A 19,375-nucleotide genomic window follows, 5' to 3' on the forward strand; every position below is an offset into this window, starting at 1 on the left:
AAATATTATTTTTAATCATTTCAGACCAGTAGAAGCATGAGATGTATTGTTCACGCTTGTCTTGAAAAGAATTATTAGGCTGTGATATTTTCAAGTAGCCTAAGAATTATCGGTAGGCATGATTTAGATGTTAACTGTATCCATTTTGGTGCTGTTTCGCAATTCGCCCTGTTGGTCAACTGGATGGTGACGTCATCAACGCCACACACGTTGGAATGGACTATTACAAAGGAGAAAGTACAGAGTGGCAATGCACTGAAAAACACCTGAAGGAAATTGTCTCCCATTTATTCATTTGTTGTTCAATTTCAACAAATTTGCTATCGTTGGAAAGCACAAGCATAGATCTAACCAACTAAGTTAATACCAAGTCCCACAATAGTACTAGCTCCATCTGGTGGCCACCTAAACTTGACCAAATTCAAGCCATTATCAAAAGTTTACTTTAAATGATAAATACATTAAACGACAGCCAATTAAAAGAACATGTTACTGTGTACTGTGTTACTAACCCTAACTCAGTGCATTTATAACTCAGTCCGGTACAGGTTTATAATTATTTGTATTAGGTTACTGGTTGATGCAGCCCCCCATGTTTTAAGACCACGAGCCGCCACTGCCCGCCACAAAAGTTTCTTTCAAGCTGTTATCAGTGAAGCTACAATCGCACTACTGTATCTATGCTTGATAATTTGGAAGGACAGTGAGGTTGATAACTTTAAAAATATTTAGGCTGCTGTGGAGCATACTAGCCTGCTATCTATGTATTGACATTGACAACTATGTGAATGAAAACAACTGTAGGAAGACTTGAGCATTAAGGACATAAATATTCAAGAATTTGGTTGAATAAAAAACATTTTAAAGCATAGAAAGCATTGAAAAATTCAGAGGTTTACGACTTAGCGTTGTCTGCATACTAAAACAAAGTGTGTTTCAGGAATAGAAACAGTTATTTTAGGATAGCACGAGACTTTACACTCAATAAATATACTGGACGAAGACCACCCACTCAAGGCAACCTGCAGATTATTGGCAATAACAATCCGTGAATTCACTTCCGTGAATAAAAATATTTACATTCAAAAGTTTTTAAATTGCAACAAACGTTGAAGGAAAGCTTCAAAAAACATAATTTAAACACAGATAGCTTTTGCTTATTGCTTTTCCAGTTCGCCACGAGGTCGATCCGCCATCAACATTGAAAAACAATATATGCCAAACAACGTATATTAAGAAATAAAGTAAAACTTGATTGGCATCCACGCATCGCACACCCAGACAGCAAAATCGGTTATTTTTACATTGATTCAACGTCTGCAGACGTTAAATCAATGTAAAAATGACTGATTTTGCTGTCTGGGCAAAGAATTAAAGAACGTTTACACTTATCCAAAGCCAACCTGTGGTTGATTGGTTTAACAAAGTGCGAAGAAAGCTTAAAAATACGCAATTCAAGCAAAAATAACTTAATGGATCGTCATGCACTGAAAGAGAAAATTTTCCAGCAGCGTGAGAAAAGTTGCACAGCAGCACTGAAGATGATGACGTAGAACGCCAAACGAGAGTTGGAAAAAACCTGAGGCAAAGTTTGCTGCTCGAAGTTGCAGCGACTACTTTAGCAAGTGATAATCATATCACGTAAGCAAGACCCATAGTGCGGGAAGGAAGACACAAAGATTGGCTTCCTTGCCTTCCCATTCATTTCACCTTAAGCTTCATCAGCAACCTACAGACATTGGCCTGGTTGCGACAGAGATTTCACGTTTATCGAATAACACTGTTGAAGATTTTCTGTATCATTTACGTTTAACACTTCAGCTGATGCTACGATGAAACGGTTGCTAGAACATTTCTGTAAACCTAAAACGCACCTCGCAAAACGCTAGGTTCAGCTACAAATGTAGGCACGTACACCCAGATACCAAAGTTGCCATTTTTTACATCGTTTGAACGTCGTCAGACATTGAAAACGGTGAAAATGGCAAACTTCAGCGAACTGGGTTTAAGCAGTCTTAAGCTTATGTTCCGAACAAGTTATTTTTGAAAAAGTGTTTTCTCCCGATAAGTTGAAACTGCATAATGTCCCAAACAGCAAAATCCGTTATTTTTGACGGATTGACAAACATGACGGATTTCGCTGTGTGGTGTTCTGGTATCAACTCAACATCACTGATATTGTTAAAATTGAATCAAAAATATAAAAAAACGACAAGTTCTGCCTCTCAGGCACCGATGTTGACGATTAAGTAGTGTAAATAAACGTGTTTAAATCGCCTTCATCACGAGCAATATATTTCCTTTCAATAAGCCATTCAATTTGCTGTTTAATGAGTTTTTTCTGAGGTAAGAACATGTTCTTTAACATTTCAACAAGTTCGGTTTGAAGCTGAGCGTTTCCAATTCGTTTGCGCATCTTCATGATCTTGATGATGGCCTCCTGTGCAAAACGTTTAATGCAGTTTGCATCGAAATAACGTTAACTATTGTTACAATCACACAGGTCAGACATACGACGCGACGCAAATGAACGCAGCTAAATCCGTCATTTTTACATTGATTCTACGTCTGCAGATGTTTCGTTTCGCGCACCATGACAATGCGCATCTTCAGAGCAAATAACATACAAAGTGTCATGGTGCGCGAAACGTCAGTAAAGCAATAAACCAACCTGTTTGTGTTTATTGTTGCTTTTACTTTCAATTTCATTAGTAGAACGTTGCAACTAGTGCTAGAAACGATCCTGATGAACACCCAAACTTTTCAGTATTCACTATTCAGTCTTGAAAATTGATAACAAAAGCAAAAAGCTTTCTTCGATTCAAAGACTCTACCTGTGTGCGTAAGATCCTCAGCTGTGTGATGCCTTCGTTGTCATCCTCACGTGACTTGTCGCTGGCTAACTGCAAGCGACCAATCAGATTCACTTTTCCACGCTTGAGTGCGTTCCCGCCTTTCCTGTTTGCATAACAACGAAGTAATTGGTGTTGCATGTGTGCCACAACAAAGCATGTTGACGAAAAGTTCGTTGAAATAGTCGAGAAATTTCAATACGCGCCGCCAAAAACGATGAAATATTTTGAAAGCTTGAAAAAAACGTAGCAACAAAATCCCTCGAAGTGATAAAAAATCAATTCTCCATTGCAAATACAGGTTAAAACGTTGATACCCGAAAATAAATTGCTCAACTGCCTTTATTTTAAGGTTATTTTTCATTGGAAACGTTTACGCATCCATTTACTGGAGGGCAGACAGCAGGTACAATAAAATCAAAAATATAAGACTTAAAAACAAAAATTCACATAAAACTTACACTAATCCAAACTTGTGATTGATTGTAAACGTTGTGAAGTTGGTGAAATCTTTCGGTGACGTAACATTTGGTTCGTAGAGCAAAACCTGCCGCTTCAACTTCGAATTTGCCACCAGCGACTGCGAAAACAATGTAGTCAGAGAAAAGCAAATCCACATTCTCATCAATCGTCATCTTCAAATTTTGTATCACCACTCAACTTTTCCTATATAGAACTTTGATGCGACAGCTAGTTCAACAATTTTTCTTCACCGAGCATTACGGCGTCATCGATTGATATGACATTGACGCGTCGACGACGTATTGATGTGATATGACGTCATATCGCAGACGATACTGAAACCTTTCCGAATTGCTGAACACGAAAAAATTCCGTACTTGAAATACATTTAAATCAAAGAGTTTTCTGCATCAAACCATAAATGCCGCAACCACCCGTTTTAGCATAATTCATCGGGCCTTCAGAAATTGGCCAATACCGGTAACTTTGAATTCATATAAACATCGTTGCAGGTAACCCAGAGTTTCTCAAACAATTAAAGTGGGTCGCGTCCCAAATGTGAGTAGTCAAAATTTTGCTGATGTTTCGTAAAAGGTTGTATCTACAGTTACTTTTATCCAAACGTACATTTAATTTAGATTACATAATTTTCACAAATAAAATGGCAACACTTGTTGTGTCAGTAACTTTCAGACATTAAGTTAAGCCAAAGGCATCGATGCATTATATTACCTCAAACAGTATCACATTGTTTAATTACAGAAATTTCAACTGTTTTAGTTCATAGCGCTTTTTAGCCCCACTGTAGGTAAGCAAACCAGGTTAGCGGTTCTTCTAGGCGGGGTTGACCTGACCAAGGTATTTTTCTAAAATGTGAGGGTTGTACTGTGCCGTTGAGCCAAAATCTCGAAAACAAAGGTTTTTTTAAAAAAAATGCTCTTTTTGGTTGCTTTAACGTGCGCTAACTCAAAATATTTGGGTCGCAGTCATTTCTACACACATTGTGACTTAAACGATATGGGTGGCAGAATAAACAAAACGAAAAACGCTCAACTCACCCATAAGCTTCTTCTTAGCTCGGTGTCGGGAAGCTGAGTGGCCAGCCTCAAGCTCTCAAACGAAAGTGACTCTTTTGGACGCGCGTTCCAAACGTAGAGGATCGACATCTGGCAGGTCGTAAGCTCCAAATCGTACTGGCCAACTTCGGTCTTGAACGTCACCTGACACAAAAAGAAAGTGAATCACAGGCAAAAGAATTACGATATTCAAAGAACGTGATCGGCTGAAATAGGAAGGTTGCATTACGGGACGCGAAGCTCCGCTTTTCCGGCCACATTAGAACGGAAAAGCTTCGCGTCGCAATATTTTTATGCTTCGCTACAAGCTTGTTTCCATTATATTTTTAACAATAACAACTTTTCTCATAAAAATTACAAGTTTTATTAAACAAATGAAAGTTCAGCTTTTCCGAATTGTCTTTGTACAAGTGATATTATCATTTTTAGTAACTTTTGGAAGAAGCTGAGATCTTACAATTCCGTTGGACATCAAATGGTTCCAGTTGAGCTTTCTTCCAGTGTGTTGGCTCTTGTAAAACTCTTCCACTTCTGGGATCAGATCCTCCAAAAGAGGAGGAAGAGACACAGGCAACTTTTCCGTTCTTCTCAACCAAGCTCCAGCATTTAAAATCTTGATGTTGACAATATCTAAAACAGAGAACGTGTTTGAATAATTGGAAACACTTTCACTAAAATTGAAGTAATGTTGACCCAGAGAGCAAAATCCGTCATTTTTACATTGAATTAACAGACGTTAAATCAACGTAAAAATGTCAAATTTTTGCTGTCTAAGTATAAAATAAAGTTGTAGAACAGAAACCGTCACAATTTGTTCGCATGATGCGAAGTACTTGAAGATAGCAGTTAACGGCAGCGAGCAGAAATGAAAAAGGAGATACTGTAGATATGATACTTCGATGTTTGGATGCAATAAAAATGACACTAAAAATGTTAACCGAGATGAAAGAGAGCTGTGAAGGTTTAAAAGATGTGAAATCGACGCAATTTCGAGTTTTCCTGATTTTAAACATCTTCTTAGGGTGCTTGAAGTGTTTGTAAATATATCTCACACTATTGAACGTACCATAACCACGACAATGATATACTGAAAACAAAACAGTAGACAGGAGAGAGTAAAGAAAGTAATTCGATACTGTACTTAAAATAGCATTGAGTAAAAACAAAAACTTGTAACAAAAAAGAATGAAAGATTAGTGAAAAATTAGCAAAACGAGCACAAAGTTTGAGAGAACGAGTAGAAAATTGTATCAAATTATCGTGTTTGAAGATTGGACCCATGTCCACCACCTGCTAGCTTGTCCTTCCTGGATTCTCTGAAAAGTTGATTCAAATCTTGGCTGACTTTGATGTCTTGGAACATTCTAGCTAGCTTGTTCACTACATCGGCTGGCATCCCGACCTGTTGAAGCGCAAATAAATTGTTAGACATTTCAAAACAGACTGCACTGCGAGTACTTCGATGTTTCAGACTGTTTTGGACACATTAGAAGAAGTAGCTGATTGGAGAATGTAACGTTGATTGGGATGGCGCAAGACAAACGAGCTAAAGAACGACAAAAAATAAAAATAATATCAAGCAAACCACAGGAATGAAAAACACGCCGGAATTACTAATAAATCAAGAGAGCAAAACGAAAGAAGTTCAAAACAGATCAAGCATGGTCAATCGGTTGAAGAAAAATATGCAGGTGCAGATAAGTCGCATGATAAACGCAGCATTAAACGTAGCATTGTTGATAATTTTACAATGATTCTACGGTTGTAGACGAAAAATCTACGTCAAAAAACTGAGACGAATAATCCGAAGCAAGCTTAGTTACCTCGCGCAACGCCTCGACCACAAATTCTTCCTTCTCGCTGTCGTAGGAAGTGCCGAGAATCAGTCTCCTGGTCAAGTGAGCTTTGTGGTAACGCATGAAGACGTCCTTATTACGCACGTACTTCAACAAGAGCATCTTAAACATGAGGTATGTGTGATTTATTTTTAGATTGGGCTAGGAAATCCTTTACCATATACTCCAAACCCAACTTACCATGGAGTAAAACTTGACCGACAGTTGACCTACAGACCCCACATCGAGTCACTCCGTGCCAAAGTTACCTCGAGAAATAACCTCTTGAGAAGCCTTGCAGGAACAGGATGGGGAGCCCGAGCATCAACCTTGCGTACAAGTGCACTAGCCTTGGTCTACAGCTCAGCCGAATATGCCACAGCTGTGTGGAACCGTAGCAGACACACAAAAAAGATGGACATATGCATTAACGACACCTTGCGCATCATCACTGGCTGTCTCCGCCCAACACCTACTGCTTATCTGCCAACTTTGGCTGGCATTGCTCCTGCTCATGTCCGTAGGGAAGAAGCCTCTCACAAACTGGCTTTGCATGCAAGACTCGATCCTCAACACCTTCTCCACAGTCACTCCCACAGATATGGACCAGTCAGACCCCAACGCCTGTCATCAAGGCGCCTATTCCATCGATATGCTACACAGCTTGTGGATAAGAACTTCAGCTGCATGGAGACATGGGCCCAGGAATGGAACGAGCTGCCACATATCCCTCCCCAGTTTTCAGTTATACCAGCACTCTCCATCCCTCCTGGAGCAGACTTCTCAAGAAAGGCATGGGTCACATGGAACAGGATCAGATGTGACGTTGGCTGCACTGGAGCTAATCTATTTAGGTGGGGGTTGCATAATACGCCGATATGTGTCTGCGGAGCGGTAGAACAAACAATGCAACACATACTCCACGAATGCCCCATCTTACGGCCCCCAAGTGGAATCATTGGTATTCGCAAACTGGACCCAACTACCGTATCATGGCTGCACGATGAGGCATTGCCAATCTAAGCTACTACAAGTCAAACGAGAGAAGAAGAAGAAGATTTTTAGATAGAATAGAAATTGTCGTCTCAGAAGTCAATTTTGTAGTGGTCGAAATTCTCTGCATCAACACTGAATAGAAAAAATATCAGAATCTGCCCCGAGCAAGCTTTAATTTCAGCAGGAGCTGATACCAGAACTTACAGTTTGAATCCAGTTGTAACCAGATTGAACAGGTTCGACGGTTGTCAAGCCAAGCAAAGTTAAGTAATTCTAAACTGAACATTTTTATGCAATTCTTGTACACAAAATGCGATGAGATAAACAATACTTCTAGTGTATCATTGTTTTTTTTTTGGAAGTTGTAGCGTTAACAGGGGAATACAAAGAGTACTTGTAAAATCGGGAGGATTTTAGTTTCCAAAGGGCCAAGCGTATTCTTTGGAAATAATGCGTTTTTATTTGATATGTCTTGATTTGGGGCCCAAGGATCTCACTGGTACCGGCCCAAATTAATCTTTCAACGGCCCCTGCTTGCAAGATTCATAAAAGTTTCAACTCACCACATTGGCTAACTTTTTGTCGATCTCTTCAGGCGTCAACTTCTTTGTCAAGGCTGTCTTTCTGAGCAACATGTCGCAGAAGTTGGCGAGCAGCTCTGGACATCTGGACTCGGTCTGAAGCTTGATCGGGTTTCTGTGGAAATGCAAGTTTAAAATTTTTTCTTCGCCTGTGCAATGTTGTACACTTTTGTGACGATCACTCAGTTGAATAGTTTTGACTTCTCTCAGCAGTCTAAACTAACGACAATCCACAAACCAAAAAAGAGATAGTTAGAGTTGGTGAGAAAAGACATCAGTGTAAGGAACCGGAATAGAATCAACCCCCAACAACCGGGAAGCATGGCGAAAGGAAAGACAAAACTGGCGGATCCCTGCTAGCGGGAACAAACACCAGGTCATTTACCAAAGGATAAACAGACGATAAATCCACAAACAAAACGTCATTGATATGGCAGTGCAAAGTCTGCGCTTGATACTGATAATAATCATCGTGCACAAACGGAGAAAGATTCTTTAAACTGTTACCAGAATAATTTTTCTTGCAATTCCTCGCAAACTGCTTGCGTCATCGTTTTACCGTCACGCAACGTACATTGCGTAACGCTACACAATATCAGACAACGTACACTTTCGCTTTGGTTTGCAGTTGGAGAGCAAACACAGAATGATCGTTGACAACGTGTTCAAACGCTTTGTCCCTGGATGTTAGAAAGCGATAGTCGTCGTCAAAAGACTCGTTCACCATCGTTGTGAAGTGGTTGTAGAGTTTCAACAGAAGATCTATGTATTTTTCACAATCCTGTGAAGACGATAATCATGAAATGAATAATAAAAATAAAGTGGCTGTTCCAACTGACAAAAGTTGCCGTTTTTACAACGTCTAGCGACGTTAAAACGATGTAAAAAAGGCAAATTTTGTCGGCAGGAGTAGTCATTTTAACAAGTTACGTAGAACTTTAGATCAAGTTTTCCGTCAGAACATAGCAAATAAAAGCGATTTGTTTTGTTGATTTAACGTCTGCAGACGTAAAATCAGTGCAAGAAATCTGGTCTTACTTGCTGGGACCACGTGATCAAATAAACAGTATTTTTTAATTCGTTGCATCGCGTTCAATGCCTTTGATAGGCATGGGTTTGGGAAGGTCTCGTCTATAACAACGTTTAATTCAAAGAACAATTGACCGTAATAATGGTGCAAATACAGTTACTGTCGTTAAAAAACCTGGCTTAATTCGCTCCTCAGAAAGCAAATCAGTCGTCTTTTAGATTGATTCAACGTCAACAGAAGCGTCAATGTAAAAATGACTGATTTTGCTGTCAGGGGAATGACTGCCTTTTCCTTTTGTTAGTTTTGTTACTGTATTTCTTTTTCTCAATATCATTTTTTTTTGCATTCTGACAAAGAAAAATAAATTGAATTGAATTGAATTGACTGCTTACCAGGCTAGTAAAATGAAGAAAGTAGCCAAAAACATACCGTAGAAACGACGTCAGAAAACTGTTTCATTTCCGAAAGACCTTGTTGAATAATGTGCTCCTGCATACACTCCAACATCGGTTCTATGCCGCGAGGCAATCGGTTGAACAAACTCAGCATCAAGTTCAATTCTGCAAAATAAACTTGAGCAGGGAACCGAATAGACGAATGAGGAAATTATGCCAAAAGCACCTAAGCGAAAGCCGTCCTTTTTACATTGATTCAACTTCTGCAGTCGTTGAATCAATACGAAAAGAACTGATTCTGTTAGCTGGACACTTTTGTTCGGAAACAGTTTTTAAAATATGATAAATTACTTGAAAAACCTATATCTGTTTTAGACTATTACTAGAATTAGTAATGTTTTAAACGTATTCTTATGTTCCAAGCACTAAGTGACTGATATGTTGGAAGATTGCTATTTTTGATTAATTACTTAAGGCTGTCTACAAAGCTTGAAACCAATGTCGCTTTCTTATCAAAACCAAGTGAAGCTTGTGATCATAAGGGAAACTTTTTGACAGATGACACAAAGCATGTTCGTTATGAAATAAAAACGATGCAACACGTCACTTTACGTCAAAAATACATAAAAACGATAGTTCTTCCACAAATTTTCAAACCACGTACCTTTGGATTCATTATTTCTTATCATTATTCTGCACTCAGAGGTAATGACTTCTGAAAACTGAGCTACCAAGACATTAACGCACTCTTCCACAAGAGAGGGTACTGAGGAAGACTCGAGATATCTCGTGGCACGGTTCGTTTCTTCTGTGAGTTTCTGATGCGCCTGGCAGTGAATAATAATTTGCACTTTGAAGATTGCAGAATGCAGTGATTTCAAAACCAAACGCTTTGAACAGTTTTTTGCAGTCATTATATTAGTTACTATTTGATAGGTGTAAAAATTGACTAAATATTGTTCCGAGAGGGCAATTTCCTTAGAATACTATTGTCGTGTGAACACAGAAAATGTAACAAACTGCACAATATTTCTATGAAATAAAGTAGATTTATATTTTCTTCAATTCTGTAGTTTTCTGACAGAATTCTTATTGCGACAAATACATCTGCTAGCGTAAGTAAGTTAAAAATTTAACCTTTCTGTAGTCAGAATGTCCTAAATCACTTGCACACAGTAAAAAAAACTTACGTATTTCATGTATTCTCGCACGCCGTGTTCGGCTAGAAAGCTTTCAGCTTCCAACTGATAATAATTTTTAGTGCATTGAATGTAGGTTGATTCAAAATGTTGGCGATAAATTTGAAGGGTATCGTTCTCACTATAACAAAGATTAACTGAAAGAAACAAAGCAATGTTATAAAGATACTTGTATGTTGTACTTGCAAGTTGCAACCACGGTATACGAACAAGACTTCGCAACGGTAGTCGCCACTCAGCACTATATAAATTCAAAGTAAAAAATACTATTCTTATTATTGTTTTCCAAGCGTAGAAACCGAAAGAGTTTTCAAACCTATGAAACACTGATTATTTTTTCATTGATAATAATAAAGGTTCGGACGGTGGCCTAACTGTATTGGAGGCTTAATTCTGACAATTTCGTTTAAGGTACGACCACCAAGACAGTCCAAGTGAAGATTCGACCCTTAGTTGAAGTGCTGCTGTGCAAGGCCTGTACACTACTTCAGTTGCAAGGAAAAACATCTTAATAAGCGCCTAATTAAGATGCCTAGGTTACAACAAAAGATAAAACATCGTAGCTGGATGTTACAATTTTTAGTTTACAAAAATTATATTCGTTGAGCTATTAGTATTAGAGAGCAAATAAAATTTATTCAAAACGTTAAAAATAGCTGTGCTCTTTCAAAAAGGGTTTATACGAATGAGCAGTCAGTAGCCTATCCTTTACGCCTACCGGACCCATTTTGCATCACAGCAACATCATAGTAGTCGATATTCACAAGTAACATAAACAAACACTGTATACTCAGCTTCACAGTAAAATTATGTAAATAAAATAAAATTAAACAATAAATAAGAATAAGAGTATCAACAAATAATTCTCAGGTTGACGTTATTACAACGTCCTTGAAAAATACCTAAGTTTAACCGTAAAATATCAAAATAAATCTGTAATCATACCAAACGACTGACGGACGCCTATGATAAGCTGGGGGTCGAGAACAGCACCACCTCTTTCTTGCTCAATTAAATCCATAGTTTTGTCCTTGAGGACTTCTTGAATATCTTCAAAAATATTTTCATTCCATGTGGCAAGCATCATCTGAAAAAGCGAGCCTACAGATGAGTCGACATTTTGAGGGTGCCCGGACACAAACTAATTTTTTTTTCAATACTTAGCTATCTACGGTATGTAGTCTACCGATAGTTCTGTCTTATTTAAAACTTATTACGTAGAGTATATTAGATGCTTTGACATCCAAAGAAAAAAAACTGAACAAATGATTAGATTATATATACTTCATTCTACAATACATTACAACATCATAATATCCATGCATTTAAATAATCCAATGAATAGACATTTCAAATGCCTTCTTTTATCTTGGTTCAAATATACAATTTTGTAAGCTTTAAAAATATTGGAACCGACGCATGAATCCATAAAATAATCAGAAACATCAAGAAATATCAAAAATGTTTGTGCTTGATTAAAATAAGAAAATAGACGAAGCAAAACTATAGTTTTGACTTTTGATTGAATCTCACCTTTCGTACATGACAGTAATTGTGTTCAGAATCCATGTTACCGTAGTCCTTGTTTAGAGTCTTTTCAAATGGTTTCGGAAAATAAGTACATTGATCAAAAAACTTTTGCCATTCGACTATGTATGCCCGCAACAAAGCATTTCCTTCATGATGAGTTTTCACACGCTTAAAAAAACATGAATACAATGTAACGTTCAAGAAGGGGTCAAGAACCAAGATAGTGATAGACGAGTACCCTTTCACTGCTCTGTCTCTTAGCAGAGTAGCCTACACAACAAAATATATCACTAAGGTACATGCTCGATTGCTTGCACATGGCAGATTTTTTATTAAAAGGTACCGGCCCCATATGGGAAAATATTTTTGCTAGTACCAATCCAGTAATGACAAAAAAGAAAATATTTCAGCAAGGATCAGTTCAAACTGAAAAAATTTAAATACCATCGACACTCCTCATGGTTCTCTTACAAGTGAAACAGAATAGAGTTCAAAGAAACATTAAATATAAGTTGATGGGAAGATGCTATATCCTTCAGCCAAGAATATGTTTTGTACATCAATTACTTTGCATACGTTTTAAGCTTAGCCAACATTTCTGTCATTGAAAAAAATATTATTAAAAAATACCATGGCACTGTTTGAGTAAGATACTGATTAAGCCTCCTCCATGTCAAAGGGAATTTTTTAAAAATAAATTATATATATATACAATACCAGCATTACTGATAGCTAATGAAATTGGTTGATCTTAACAAAAAATAAAGAGCCCAAAATGTAGATACTAAACTCATGGCAGGAAACGTTTCGAAAACTATACTGTGTTCATCTTCAGTGTTATCAATGTAAGCTGTATGTTAAGCTGCTTGCTTACATTTATAGCACTGAAGATGAAGACAGTATAGCCTAGGCTATATAGTTTTCAAACGTTTGCTGAACACCAGTTTAGTTTCTAAATTTTGAGTTCTTTATATTTTAATTAAACTTAAAGATTAACCAGGCAATCCAATCATTTTGCTCCTAAATTGGTTGATCTCATTATCAAATACAATTTCGGCAATAAGGTGACTTTCTTCAACCATAGACAGATAAAACTAAGCAACCACACAGCATTTAACATCATACATGATTAAAGTGAACATAAAGCTATAAACTACGAACGTTTTCGGCCATACACACGTTAGCCCTTTTCAAGTAACGAAAAGGGCTAACATGTGTATGGCCGAAAACGTTCGTAGTTTATAATTCATGTTCACTTTAATGTATAATGTTAAATGCCGTGTGGTTGCTTGGTTCTATCTGTCTTATTACTAAAGTAGTTAAACCATTGAGTATAGACTAAAGATTACACAGAATAAAAAGTTAAGAAAACAAACTATTAATACTTGCTGAGCCTCTTTAACAAACTGGGATATAATTTTTTGCAATGCAGTATGGACGTCATTGACACCGTCTACATGATCCCACAAACATACAGTGTTTACATCCCAGAATAGATCCTACAAAAACACATAACTACATAATGAAACTTGCAGAAAGCAGGCACAACAAAAAATGTTTTTCCTGCACAAAATACACAGTGGATAAATAGTATCTTCTTCAATTATTTTTTATAAACCAATAACAATAATCCTGTTATTTTACACAACATGAATCAGTGATGGGACATGTAGAGTTGTAGACACTAGACACCAAGTCAGTTGTTCAAGGCACTGATGGGTGATGGCCTCAGATGAATAGTTGGTCTAACTTTTCCTTGTGTACCGGTATATGACTTACGAATAATAATTATTTCAGCTTTGTAATTTAATGGGCTATTAAAATTGAACAATCTACAAATAATTATAATTTTACTAAGTTTAATTTTTTTAAATAAAGTAAACAATATCACACCAAATCAGAAGAATTTAATTTTAATTAAAATTTTAATTTAATAATAAAATTTAATAAAATAAAATATAAAATTAAATAAAATATAATATAAATTTAATAAAATTTTAATTAATATTAATTTAAATTTTAATTTTTTTCTTTGCTTTTAAACCATCATGAACCTAATATTTAGCCTTTTCATTGCTGTTTTTAAAAATCAAAGTCATTTTTCGATCTGAGCAAGCCAACTTATCTAGGTTGCCACCCTTTAAAGTTATAAAACATTGAGGTTATGACGCATTATATAGGCAACAATCTCACCTGCCATTCTTGCTTAGTCACCGATTGCTGACTCAACAATTTCAGAATAACAGGTTGCATTAAGGGCCATTTCTTACTGAATGTTTGCTGATGAGGCTGAGAAAAAAGTTTGAAAATAATTTACATGATATATAGATAAAATACAAGCCATTTTTTTTTAAATATATTAGTTCCTGCTTATTAAGCTCATGAATAATAGGTCCATTCGCTTATTAAGCCCAATTTGATCCAGTCTAGAATTACTGAATAATGAATAGGGGTGGCAAAAAATCGTCTTCTCAAATTCGTCCGGTCCCGGGGTGGGCTTAATAAGTGGGGAGTGCTGAATGTATTTATATGTGACACATATGACATACATTCACAGCCATAGTTTCCTTGTACTTAAGACAGACTTTATAAAAAAAAGACTGCTGTGTTGCCTACTGATTATGGTAACTATCATACTGGGAATGTTCTCTTGGCACAAATAAACAAAGGCTAAAATAAGAAGAACAACTTATGTATGTCATCTAAATGGAGCATTTGGAAGCAATATCATTACAAAATAGTAGCTGTTGCGTAGCAACCAAATTGCAAAAAAAAAACTAGTTTTATTTTATAAACATAATAATTAAGATAAAATTGCTGAAAAAAATTCTTGACTTTCAATAGAGATTCTTGAAACACTTTTTTTGTTAAAAAATAATCTTGATGAAAGGTTTTGAACATGAAATAACACTTTTCACAAAGAAGCTGAGTTTACAACAAAATAAAATCAGGATGAGGCAGTCAGTCATCTTAAGTTAAGTGACATGTTTTGCATTCTGAAATTAAGTTGCAAAACTGCCTTCATATAGTTTTTACTAGGTTAGCCTAGCCCTAGAATAATAAATACAGTAAATTAATTATACATTATACTGCGTAAGTTTGATAATTATACAATGTATAATATACATACCCTCAGTGGCGTACGCAGGGGGGGGCATTGGGCCATGCCCCCCCCCCCCCCCCCCCCCTTAAAATGTTTTAGTAGTTAACGACGTAGATTAAGGCATTTAATATGTTTTGCATTGCTCTGTCAAAGCAATTACTGTAACAATGTTGTTTTATAGACTAAGCCAATACGAAATACATGGCCCAATCCACCTACCCCACCCCAGGTATGCCAATGTAGCATAGTGTTCTGTAAGCCTATTATAGTGATTAGCGAGAGAGAAATGGATAAAGTCTAAACTAAAACTATACTGAGATATCATGAAGACGTCTGAGATATCAATGGCCAGTGGCATAGCCAAAGGGGGGGGGTTGGGCCTTGGGGGTTACAACCCCACTTTGGCACGCGTGTGACGTCGCGATATTGAGAATGATGCTTTCAGTTTCTTTATGCTTGGGAATGATGGTTTCAGTCTAAAAAAAACTTGCCTAATTTTAAACAAAACTGCATTAAAAGAGCGAGTTTTGCCAATACCAAACACTCAAACATCTCAGCCAGAAATTAACAACAAGAAAACATAGAGACTTAGCTTTATTTTCGAAAAATGCCGAAGAAAACATGATCTTATCCTTTTGCTATGCCACCTGACAGCACCATTTTACAGGAATATTCATACCCACATTTTTGTTGAAAATGCTCTCAGAATGCACCAAATTCAAAGTAATGTTTCAAAATTTTCTGGGGGAGGCGGCCCAGACTCCCCGCCGCTGGGTGTCGTCTTAAGCAAAAACGCCATCAGGCTTTGCCCGCCGGTCGTCAAAACCCTCCCTTTCAAAATTCCTGGCTACGCTACTCTCAATGGCCCCCCCTTGAGAAAATCCTGCGTACGCCACTGCATACCCTGTGAATATCCAAATGCACATTGTGCAAAAGTAAAGATGATAGATTTTGTTTTGGTCATACTTATTGAACTATAATAGAATATAATCACTTCCTAATTGTTCGACAAATAATATGAAGCATTTCTTACCGTAAGCATTGCCATACTGAAATACTAATGATTAGCCTTTAGAAGCAATATTTTCAGATTTTATTTTGCTTTACTTTTAGTGAAAACCTGAAGAAAACAAAGTATGTTACACTTGCATAATACATTAATACAAAAATGATGTATCGAACACAGTAGCCTGTATTGTATAGTGTATAGTATATGTATAGTCCAGGGGTGGGGAACCTTTTTAGTATTGCGGGCCACATAAAATGAGAAATAACACAGGCGTGCCACTAAAAGTTTTGTTCAATCTTTCTGGAACATTCTGCTTTCATCACCAATCTTTCTTTTCTTTCCAGAAGCCATTATACAACATAAAATTTTGCTAATTTAAGAAGTAGGCTACTAACTCTGCAAAACACTTTTCACAAATGGCAAAACTGACCAATTAACAATAGCCTACACATTGTTGTTACAAATGGCCTTTTATGATGGATTACTAGTCATGGAAAACGATTTGTAATATACCGAGAATGAAGAACCTACTCTTTTTTGAGCTGTTGTTTCAATATATTTTGGGTAAAGAAATTTTGACGCAGGCCACATGGAACAGTCACGCAGGCCGCAGGTTCCCCACCCCTGATATAGTCCATGCATGAATATCCAGATTTTTTAAGCACGTCTGAAAATCATATTTTTTAACTTAAACGAGTACAGTAGAATTCGCCTATAGTGACACCTGAAGGTGCCGCGGAAAAAGTGTCACTATAGACCAGGGGTGGGGAACCTGCGGCCCAAATGCGGCCTGCGTGACTGTTCCATGTGGCCCGCGTCAAAATTTCTTTACCCAAAATATATTGAAACAACAGCTCAAAAAAGAGTAGGCTTTGCATTCTCCTCGGTATATTGCGAATGGCCTACTATGACTAGTTAATCCATCATAGAAGGCCATTAGTAACAACAATGTGTACATCAAAATGTGACCGTCACAATGTGACCAGTTATTGTTAATCGGACACTTATGGCATTCGTGAAAGCTGTTTTGCAGAATAGCCTACTTTTCAAATTAGCAAAATTTTACGTTGTATAATAGCTTCTGGAAAGAAAAGAAAGATTGGTGATGAAGGCAGAATGTTCCAGAAAAATTGGCCAAAATTTCGAAATTTTTAGTGGCCCGCCTGTGTTATTTCTCATTTTATGTGGCCCGCAATACTAAAAAGGTCCCCCACCCCTGCTATAGACGAAGTCAAAGTAAAATGGCCGCAGATGACTACAGTAGAACCCGCATATAACAGACCAGTCGGGACCAGCGAAATTTGTCCGTTATATGCGATATCCGTTATGTACGACAAAAGATTTGTGCTAGATCGACAAACTACACAATGACAATCAACCTGGCTTATGCAGAGAGAACTGAGATCACAACTCACAAGAACAAAAGCCTGGAGCTAGCCTAGCAGCCACTTTGCCTATGCTTTTATTACATCACAACTATGAAGCCTGCTCATAAACCTTTTTCATCATCTTGCTTGCGCATGGATAAAGTATATATTATTGCATCACAAACTAACGAGTGTCTTTATACAGAAATTTTTGAGCCCAAGGGACAGAAATGTGGTGTCACTGTAAGCAAAGTGTCCTTATACACGAAGTCACTATAGGCAAAGTCATTTCTATGCAAAACATATGGTTTGCAAACGGGACTTTGCAACAGGTCTTACTATAGGCCAGAGGTCGGCAACCTGCGGCTCCGGAGCCACATGCGGCTCTTTCAGCCCTCTGCTCTGGCCCCCGTGACTTTAAGCACTGCGAGCTTGGACAATACAAAAAAATTTGTTGTAAATTAATAACTGCTCCAGGCTATAGTTTAAACTAGTTTTGTTGAAAATTATGACTTACAAATCCGTTTAGTATGTTTTTTTCACTAAGATTTAATGCTTTTATCTTGCTAAGGAAAAAACCATTTAGGACTGTTAGGAATAATGGCGGCTCCTCACGACTTACAATGCATGTATTGTATGGGGACAGATTCTGATTTGCCCGCCCCGTCTGTGAAACGATAAAGAGCATATTGTTACGTGATTTACTGCACAATTAATGTTAGCATTATCTTATACCTGGCAGTGTCACAGTGCAGTTTGTAGTAGCCTGTAGTATTTTGTAAGCAGTTAAGAGTGTCAGATACTCTTTGTTAAATATGTAAATCGCCATTACTTATTAATCAGTAACTTTGGCAAATTTGCCAAATTATTGCCAGTATACCAGCGTTATCTTTACTAGTAAGCCTAGTTTCCGTAGTCTAGAGCAGCATCTAACTGAAAATCTTTTATTTAGTAAAGAGTTTAAAAACGATATTACAACAAAACAGTATAGTCTTGTATCGATTATATAATTAGCAATGAAAAAGTGTAAGAAGAGAAAAGTTGCAAACGAAAAAAGAATGTTCAACCCCTCATGGACAGATTCATTTGCTTTCATTGCTAGCGAAACTTGCAAAATTGAAAGAAATTCTACATGAAGTGTAGGCTATAATTACCTTTGGTTTTAGTGGCCAAATCGACAGTTACATGTTATGGCTCCGTATATGTCTTAATTTGAAGAAACTTGGGAACATTGGCTCTTTTAATGCTAAAGGTTGCCGACCTCTGCTTTAGGCAAAGTGTCACTATAGCCAAAGTCACTATAGGCGAATTCTACTGTATTTCTTTTTTATTAGAAAGATATTTTCATACTCTAAAGCCTGTAATAATGTGGTGGTATCGTTTTGAGAAAATCAGTGTATTTTGTGATTGCCATTTTACGGTCGAATTCCATCCAAATGGTTTAACTTCAAACGCACGAAAATGGCGGAATTATTATCATTCCAGTTAGGAAGCCATTTTCTCTTTTTTTTAAAAGGAAATTTTTTCTTAAAGTGACATAGTCAGCGCAAAAGGATACAATTCGTCCAAGTTGTGAAATCATTATTCATAAATGAACTTTTAATTTTTTTTCTGTCAAATCCTTTTCAATTGCAAAATATTTGCAAATTTGTGAGGGTTGAACTTGCCACCAAGGTCAGAAACTCATGGACTATATAATGCATTGCATTATACAAAAAATGAAGAAATGTACTTAGACCAAGTAATAGTACCAAAGCGAAGCCTATATAGCTTCATATATCTTTGCTATTAGGCTCAAACATGATATATCTCCCTATACCCTGCCAGTTCTTTTTTCATGTATTAACAAATGGTTGAATGTGGGAATTGTTGCCAAACTGTAAATCTTATGTGGAACTTTAATCCTGGCTGTTGTTTGCAGTCTAGTTATTGGCCTTGAC

At 37.0% G+C, this 19,375-nt stretch overlaps 1 protein-coding gene across 1 annotated transcript; it reads right to left on the reverse strand.

The window, feature by feature from the left end:
- Nucleotides 1-287: 287 nt before the first annotated feature.
- Nucleotides 288-16,166, reverse strand: LOC145765983 (cullin-5-like). Its single transcript, XM_082577634.1, has 17 exons — nucleotides 16,093-16,166; nucleotides 14,150-14,245; nucleotides 13,342-13,455; nucleotides 11,960-12,124; nucleotides 11,372-11,513; nucleotides 10,418-10,563; nucleotides 9,892-10,054; nucleotides 9,262-9,392; nucleotides 8,411-8,583; nucleotides 7,785-7,917; nucleotides 6,214-6,348; nucleotides 5,681-5,792; nucleotides 4,848-5,020; nucleotides 4,373-4,534; nucleotides 3,314-3,432; nucleotides 2,835-2,958; nucleotides 288-2,440 (listed from the first exon to the last, which is right to left on the reverse strand). The coding sequence occupies exons 1-17, from the start codon at nucleotides 16,105-16,107 to the stop codon at nucleotides 2,246-2,248; spliced, it is 2,298 nt and encodes a 765-aa protein (XP_082433760.1). The 5' UTR covers nucleotides 16,108-16,166; the 3' UTR covers nucleotides 288-2,245.
- Nucleotides 16,167-19,375: the final 3,209 nt, after the last annotated feature.

The sequence above is a fragment of the Aplidium turbinatum genome, chromosome 3, assembly GCF_918807975.1.
Source record: "Aplidium turbinatum chromosome 3, kaAplTurb1.1, whole genome shotgun sequence".
Classification (NCBI taxonomy): Eukaryota; Metazoa; Chordata; class Ascidiacea; order Aplousobranchia; family Polyclinidae; genus Aplidium; species Aplidium turbinatum.